The sequence below is a fragment of the Argiope bruennichi genome, chromosome 7, assembly GCF_947563725.1.
Source record: "Argiope bruennichi chromosome 7, qqArgBrue1.1, whole genome shotgun sequence".
Taxonomy (NCBI): domain Eukaryota; kingdom Metazoa; phylum Arthropoda; class Arachnida; order Araneae; family Araneidae; genus Argiope; species Argiope bruennichi.
In genome coordinates this window covers 101387606-101397152 of record NC_079157.1, presented here as the reverse complement: position 1 = coordinate 101397152, position 9547 = coordinate 101387606, and the positions used below count along the sequence as shown (strand labels likewise).

General features: G+C 25.3%; 1 protein-coding gene across 2 annotated transcripts in view; it reads right to left on the bottom strand.

Annotated features, from left to right (window-relative positions):
* Positions 1-5601: 5601 nt before the first annotated feature.
* The window catches only part of LOC129976491 (uncharacterized), a 58097-nt gene continuing 54151 nt past the window's right edge, over positions 5602-9547 (bottom strand). For both annotated transcript variants that reach the window (XM_056090098.1, XM_056090099.1), the window contains one exon: positions 5602-7814. In XM_056090098.1, the coding sequence (XP_055946073.1) occupies positions 7633-7814 (182 nt within the window). In that variant the 3' untranslated portion in view covers positions 5602-7632. The remainder of the gene's footprint in view (positions 7815-9547) is intronic.

Genomic DNA, 9547 nt, shown 5'->3' with positions numbered 1-9547 from the left:
TTTAAGTTTTGATAAATATAAAAATAGATCGAACCATTTCAAGATTTTCAGGTTTCAGAAGCACGATGCCTTTTAAATTAGTGAATTATTAGGTTAGGTAAGTATTCCCATTTTAAACAGTAGTCAGAGAACATCTTGGAGAACAGAATTTTTTTTCTGAATGTAGATATATTGAAGACTTTGACTTTAATCTTATCATTTTAACCCTTAACTGGAGAGGTGCAGCCTATGAGACTGCATTTTCTTTACACTCAAATTAATTTTTTTCTAACAAAAGTATTAGTGTGAAAATCAATCAATATATTCTGCAGATATTTATCTTGATATATAAACATATTTTAGAAATTTTTCAAAATATATTATCATTGAAAAAAGTAATTGCATTTGAACATACATTTTCTTCTCAAATTACATGTTACAACAAATAATATTCTTGAAAAAACATATTACTTTTTAAATCATATTTATTTTTCCAGTATATAGAAAACAAAATAATGGGAAATTCAACAATTATATGTAAAATGAAAAAATTGACTATTTATCAGCACTATTTCTATGTAGAAACTTGCGAACATTCATAGTGCAGTTTTTGAAGGCATTTCAAACATATAGGTTAAATACTAGTATAAAAATTAAATTCTGTAGATATTTCTCTTGGTATATTGATATACTTTAGAAATTTTTCAAAATATATTTTCACTAGAAAATTATATTTGAACATACAAATCAGAATCACTTAAATGCAAACTTTATTAAAAAAAATGTACAATTTTCCTCATCTCTAAAATCACTTTCTGCTTCATAATGAAGATCAGTAGGTTGGATGATATATCAAGGAGCAAGTTTTAGAGCCATCTGCTAAGCTTTGTTTAATACTGGAACACTAAAAGGGAGGCGCGATCTAGCAAGATGTTGCACAAAGTAATAGCCGAAATATTTAAAAAAGCATCTGCTGAAACCAATTGGAAAAAATGCATGTGTAGTGAAGGTCACGAAACAGGAAGCTACAAGGTCAGTCCTTTTGATTGAACGATAAATAGAATAGAATTGACCGAACATTCATCCTTTGCAATCTGAGTTACCGCATCTCCCCAGTCAAGGGGTAATGTTGAGAATTCGATACTGAAGTCTTGTTAATAATTCTATTAAAACACCCCTTCAATGCAACTTGATTTATGATTGAAATTACATTACTTATACTTAGCATTATATTTTCAGCATCACTTGAATATTATTTTTCATTTTATGTTTTGAAATGATGCAGTGAAAGCTATAATACCTCCTAAGAAAGTTAGTATGTTTTTAAAGTTCCTTTTTGACAACTTTGAATTTCCAAGAATTCATCAAAAAAAAAAAAAAAAAAAAAACTGCAATCAAGTGGTGATGACAAGGGAGTGCAGTTGATCTAATTATGATGAAGACAAAACATTAAGGTATTTAGATCAATTTTTAATGTGAAATATGACAAGTCAAATCATAATGCTATGTTGCTACAACATTTGCTTTTACTAAACCACTGGAATAATAATTGCATATTTTAAGAAAGCTTTATTTGATTATTGAAATTTTATTCTAATTTTAATTCCAGAATAACAATTTGCTTTTTCATGGAGGTAAATTATTAATATTTACTTATTTATGGAAACAAATACATTTTTAATATTCATGATATTTAATACACTTTAATTTTCATACAAATTCATCCTTATAGAATTTTCATCTTAAAATTTTTTTTCCCATAGAATATTTCATTAATTGAATTTAAATAACAGCAGCAGAGTCTCTAGATTCAATTTTCTTTTATTTACATTTAACGTTCTTTATTTCTCAGCAAATTTTTCTGTTGGATTAAAAAAAATTGAATTTGAAAAGAGCTGCTCATGGAAGAAGTTAAAGAAGCCCTGCCAGAAACACTTCTAACTAAGTGCAATTGATAATCAATAAATATTAGAATTCTTTCAAGTAAACAAATTTTTTATTTAAAGCCTATATATAATTTCTAGATTTATTCATAATTTACATTTCCTATAGAATGGTTAATTTCAACAAAATTTCAATTTAAGTGAGTAACTTTTTGAAACAAGTTCCTATCAAATGAAGAAAACAATGTTGAAATACAAAATTCAAATATTTTAGTTAGCACCTATTTACATTAGATGGTGTTACAAGTTAGGCCCTATATAACATCAAAAGCTGATTATTTAGGAATTCTTGTAAAAAAAAAAAAAAAAAAAACTAGACTTATGGATTAACAAAATTGTGAAAAATTTCTTTTTCTGAGTTAATATTCAAGATACTGTCTTTCTGAGGTTTTTTTTTAAAAATCTTTAATGTTCTAAGGTTTATTTAAAATTAATTAATTGTTCAAAGCCACCTATTGCAACAAAATAGAAGCACTGTGAAAAAAAAAAAAATTCTTGACAAAAAAAAAAAAATCTTATTGCCATGACTTTATCATCTAGAAAATGCTGACAACAATAAAGAACAATCAATAAGAAGCCAGATGTAAAACGAAATGAAAACACATTTATTTATGTTCAATGAATCTACATTTGGCAAAAATGCATTTTTATGGTAAAAGCTACAGAAACTTATCACAATATCAAAGCTCTCTCATCTTAAATATCAACAAGAAAAAAAAAAAAAAAAAAAGGAGTATTTTCCTGAGTGGAAAAAAAAAAATTAAGTCAAACTGTGCAGAGATTGGTGCTTTTCTATAAAAGTAATTTGTAATTCAGATATTAAAGTGATATCGTGTTTTTATAATATTTATTCATATTGATAATAAACATAAGTATTAGATAATATTTTTTATATATATCTGATATTTAATTTAAAGAAATAACACTCTAATTAAAACTTCACAACATCAAATAAGTTACATCAATCTTAAATAAATTATCAATCAGTTCAAAATTGTTTTATTTAAAAAACAGTTGCAATTTATATTCAGTAGTTTTAAATTTGGTATAAAACTTTTTACTACTTTATTTTCCCCATTTAAATTATTCAATAATTCAGAGTTTCTTAACCTATGTGTGCTGGCCGAAGGTGAGATTATTTATTTTGAGATTGCAAAAACACTGGGTTTCTTTAATGAAGTAGTTAAGGAAAAATAATTCAGACATAATTTTGGTTTAAAGTATTTAAACATATTTATTTCAGTTTGTCACTGTTAATGTTACTTTATCTCAAGTTATTACCTCACTTGGATCTGCATTAGGGTTACACAAATTTTTTCTAGATAAATGGGTATTGTAGAATACTTTTCCTGCAAATAGGGACTGTTAAAAAAAAAGTTTAAGAAACCCTGTAATATTTCTTTCTGGATATTTGTAAGAGAAAAATTGACTAAGCATTACTTTTAGTGCAACTAAATTATAGAACTTCAAAATAAATGACTTTGTAAAATAACATTATATTATAATAACTATATGAATAATAACTATTTATACCCAATTTATCAACAAAACATTTATAACTACTATAAATACTTTTTTTTATATGAAGTAATGAAAACAAGTTTATATATAACAAGTTATTATATTATACAAGTTTATAAATAACTGAAGTTATAAATTTTGGTACTTTCATTAAACTTAAAATTTACAGAGCCCGTGTAAAAAAAAAAAAAAAAAAAAAAGAAGTTTTAAGAAGGCGATGAGGGGGGGGGGGGGAGTCAGCCAGTATGTGACAATTAAAATTTTTGGGAGATGTTAAATTTCATTTTTTTGTAAGAAATGATTTAAAAAGACATTTTGGGTAGATGCAATGTGTTATTTCCTGTTCCACTCAAGCATATTTTATTGCTTTTCTTTGCATGTAATCCTTAACCTTTTATATGAATAAACATTCACTAAAGGGTAATTATGTAATATGGAAAGAATCTTCAGAATACTAGCTTTAGGATGCAATTGTTTTTTCAAAATATTAAAGATGAATTATGTTTTTTAAAAAATTATTTCAGTCATTATTAGTAATCTGTTCAGTTTTGGACATCAAAGGCTTTATTTATGTGCAATTTATAATAATGAGCCTTAAATCTACAAAATGGCAGTTAATTCTTGTACATTCAGTTTTTAAAAACTAAATAAGCCAGTATAACTAAATTATTTTAAATTTAATTCTGACATCTAAAATCACTAATGCAGATTTTAGAAGTGTCCATTTAATTGAGCCAACTAGATTTGATTTGCAAAATTAACCATGTAAATGAGAATGTAATGTATTATAAGACAACTAAAGAGTCATATGAATAATGATTAAAAAATAAGTAATGGTTCTTAAAAAAAAAAAAAAAAAGTAGGTTTCTGCAGTTAGTCTTGAGAGAGTAAAAATGGAGCTAAATTTTGACATTCGAATAAAAATAAATATTAAATAGAAATTGACTTTTAAATTTCCTATTTAGTACCATCAAACTTTTTCATTTCATAGTTTAAACCATACAAAAAATTTTTTATAATTATTTTCTTAGAACTACATTAACAAAACAAAAATTGATAAGATAATTAATTGCTTTCAAGATTTCAAAGGCTCAAATATCAAGGCCATTTATTTGAAAGCCACTAATCTACAAAATAGAAACATCTTATTTTCTTTTAAAATAAAAATTAAATAATTTACATATTTCTTCATTGCATGACTCAAAAGATTGCAATTATAAAATTCCAATAATTATCCATAATAAATAAAAGTTTAAAATTCACCATATTATTTTTAAATGCAAACATGATCCAAATGGTGAATTCCCATTTGTTCACATGAATGAATAAATGTATTGAAATAAATACCAAGCTGTAATTAAATGTAGACACAGCAAGCATATCATGTTAATATTAAAAGAAAGCTACATCACACACTGAAAATTGGTAAACATTTGGAAAAATAGCCAAAGTTTGTATCTTTAAAGCCGAAAGACTATACAGCTTTATCAGTGACATATCAAAGAAGGAGAAGGGAGGGAAGAAAAGTGGGATTGGGCACTTTTAATCACTGTTGTTATAACAAAAACCTCAAAGCATATCCAAGAAATAGGCTGTATAAAATAGATTGAGTTTTAATTAATTGACAACTTTGAAATGAAATAGCTATTCAATCTCTCTAGATATTATAAATGCATGCAATAACAGAAGATTTAAAATCACTACCACTTATTTCAAAATGTCTTGCAGTCATATTCAACTGATGATCATACTTTTCCTGTTAAAAATTAATATTCAAGAGACAAAATACAACAGTACTTACATGGAAGTGGTCTTCGATACTTAAAAAAACTAACCTAACCCATTGAGAGAGAGAGTTTGGAATGCAAATTATTGCATTATCAAAATTCAAACCTTGATGCATTTATCATCTTATTTATTAAGTAATAATCTTTACAAGACTCTAAAGATTTGTGTATTTGAGAATTATATGAAAGATTAGGTTTACAGAAAATAGATAAATAGCCATAAAAATGGCTAATTTTCAAACATAAAAAAAAAAAAATAGTTTTTATATGAAACTTTTTGATTTAGATGCATTGTTATGTTACTTATGAGGATTCTCATTTTGAAAGTATTCTCTATAAAATTATTTTTTTAATTAAAAAAAAAGGGTTATTGTACTATCTGCAATAATTCATTTCAGTTCAAAGTTGTAGATAATTAAAAGTTCACACAGCTTAAAATTATCATGAAAATTATATAAAATTTTAAATTAGTTTCGTAATTCATGATATTATGCAAATCATGTATTATATTTTTTACAGAACATTATTCCATATCAGCAGCAGTCCATGAGCAAAAGCACTGCTTGCTATTTCTGAATTATTATAGATAATTTCTGTAGTTTCAATTTCAAACAGGGCTCCTTCCAACTATTATAATAATAACCCAAAGACAGATTCCTATTTCTTTTAATTTTTACTTATTTGGAAGCACAGATTATTCTAAAAATCAGATTTCAATAAATGTCTTAAATTGGAATTCATAATTAGAATTTTTTAATTTATAATTTAGTCCCCCACCACCCTATCTTGTTATCTATAGCTCAACTTTTGGTTTGCAACAATTTGTTTGTGTGAAGATCAGGAGCAGAAAAAGTTAAGAAGCTCTTATTTGAAAAATTATTGAAAAGCAAACATACTGAAATCAGAATTTTAAGTGAGTGCTCCGTAAATCTGAATATTCAAGCAGTAAGTATACTCTCATTTATATATCTATCAAACAGCATATGAGAAAAACTTTAGAGCATACAAGAGGTCTGCTTTTTATTACACTTTTGCAAATATTTTTTCCCCAAAATTATTAATTCACCAGAGAAGATTCCACATACAAGGCTAAGATAAAACTAAATGTAAGTGACATTCATCCATCTCTAATCCAAATCTCCTAAGAAAATGTTTCAAGTTGGAATTATATTTAGTAAATATACACAATTAATTCTGAAAGAGCACATTTTAGACCCAAATGACTCTCAGATGCAAAGTAATTTTTAAAAAAATCCCCATTGATAAATTTTTTACAATGACCACAAATAGCCATAACATTTAGTCAAAAAGTTGGTAAGAATAAATTTCTAATTAATTTTCGTAGGTATCGTATTTCAGTAAAAAGTACATGTTAAGTGACCAAAAGAAGCGTATATGTGCAAAACTGCGAAATAGGATTTAATATTTAAAAATTTTTTACTAACATATCTGGATTTTCATGGAATTTCAAAAACCTTGTTCATGTACAAAAGGATAACTGTGTAATTGTAATCAAAAGTTCATGTTAGAATAAATTATATTTTTGAAGCACCAAAATCTTTACTTGTACATTTGAATATTTCAACCATGCCTTTCACATAGAACAGTAATATATAATAGAAACAGTAATAAACATTAAAATAGAACAATTTAATTTCATTTAAGATAAAACATAAAGATTCTTCAGATATGACCCCAACTATGAAATAAGTAACTTATTTTTAATAATAACAAGATACCAGTTCTAATGCATCATTTAACAATAATCAACACTTTTTACAAATCCATGATAACTGTAAAAAATGGAATGATAAAGGGAATTTACAAACACAACTTGGATTGAGAATAATGCTAATTATGTACAGTTAAGCGAAATTTGGCATACTTAAATGCCATCTTTTAAAATTATCTATAAATAATATTAATAATAGTTCATTAATAATAAGATAATTTATAAATTTAGACCTGATGAGTCACAAAACAGTCATTTTAAATTGGTAATGTTTCCATGATCAGGACTTTAAAATTTAACATAAAATTGTTAATTTTTTTAAATCAAATAATCGGTCAATTCCAAATAAAATTTTAAAAAATACAAAGCAACGTAAAACAATTTCATTTATGAGATTACAGACTATGGTCTCCCTATGCGACTTAAAAGTTTACATATGCAACACTGGGGAGACATAAAACAGAAAAAGCACAATGCAATAACACTGACAATGTACCACTCTCTCTCAGCATTCATTAAAAAATGGAAATGATCAAATGGATTTTACAAACTGTACAATTCAACTTTGCATTCACAAGAGGGAGGGCATCCCAATTGTAAGCAAAGTTCTTAAATCCACACACTCAAATGTAAAGGATGAGTATCATTTGGCAAATGAAATGGAATGGTTTTACTCAGTGAAATCGTGCTTAAATTTTGGATGAGCATCATATGGTAAACATTTCCCCGCAATTAATGACTGAATAATCCATTCACTTGATACCATGGGTATTTTTCTTCGCTTTGCCGATTGCAAAATATCTGATGGGCAGCATACATTTGTAACAAGAACATCCACATGTAAATTGCCACCTATAAAACAAAATCACATATTTAAAAATCATGATGGCAAATTTTAGGCACCTTTAAAGCATTGCCATATTGAAAATATAATAATTTTCAAAGGATTTTTTATTTAAATAATATAATAATTTTTTTTCTTCTTGTTTCCAGAAATTAAGGATTAGTATGTTAGTTAGGAAACATATAGATAACAGACTAAAAAATATGCCTCACAATGTTTCTATTATCAATACATAAATTTAAAACACATATTTGCAGACCATAAATAGACTTCATAAGTCACCATTTTTACAATCAGACAGTAGTAAAAAATAACCTCAATTATAAAAAAATTAAATATCATTAAAAATATATTTTGTATTAATTTATTTATAAATAATAAAATAGTAGTATTTTTTTTATTTTGAATGCTAATTATATTTATATATTGATAAACAATATATTATCATTATTTATATGTGTTCTTTTTCTAATATTCATGATGCATAGAAAGTAAATAAGGCAGTAATTGCTCTATATTCTTTCATTTCAAATGTAACAAGCCTGCCATCATTATAAAAAGGAGCCAAGGTGATTTTTATAAATTTTGGTGATTTACTTCAACATGTAGGTGATAAATCTAATGTCTTAAATTATGAGTCCTTTATCAAAATAGGATATTTTTGTATAACTTCACCAAACATATTTCCATGCTAATTTTATTTTTTAGTAATTAGTATTTTTTTCTTAGATTTTTAAAATTTTGTTTCGTAGAATTTTTGTTGAAATACAATTCTTTTGTTTCATTTTGTGTAAAATAAATTTATTACTTTGTTTACATTGTTTTATAACATTATAATAATCTTGTAGTGTGTATAAGAATTTTTTTTAGAACAAAGTTTATATTTGACATTTGATATAAAATAAATGTAATCATATGATCCTCCATCTATGTTTATGAAAATTAACTGAACTTACATCAATTTCATAATCACTGCTACACATTTGTTTTTAATGCTCAATTTTAAATTGAACAAAGTATTGCCATTTCTTAAGATATTAAGCATTAACTTATAAATAAAAAAATATACACTATGTTATAAACTTTGTGATACATTATTTTTTAAATAGACTTACACCATCTTCAAAATAAACAATCCATTTAATTCTAAAAATATTAGGCTTTAAATCATATGCAATTAAAAAACAAGATAATATAATCAAGCAATCTCTTACACAACTAGTATATCTTACATTTTTTTTTTCAATTAATAATTGGTACACGCAAAAAAAAAAAAAAAAAAAGTAATTCTATATATGTTTCTAGATTATGAAGCATTTATGAGATTCATGTTTTTATTATTATTCAATTTTAGTCCTTTAAATTCCCTTCCCAAATAGGGTATTCCAAAAGAGTTAGAACAAACTTTAATTTTTTATTTGCTGGAGATAAGCAGGTATTGTAAATTTCAGAAGAATCCAAAACAAGATAAGAAATATGATTTTATATGATTATCATATGATTTTGAAATAGTATATCTATTGTTTCAAAAGTCCCAATTTATGATTTTCTTTTCATTCTTCGATCTAATATTAGTCATTTTGGATAGTTTATCTTTTGCTACAATTAGATCATTATAAAAATTAAATATAGGAGTCTTATAATATTGTTCAGCTCAATTCTTAAAGAAATAATTCACAAGCAATACCTTTTCTTTCTACATGCAATGAGGCCAGCTTATGTTCACATTATAAACATAAAA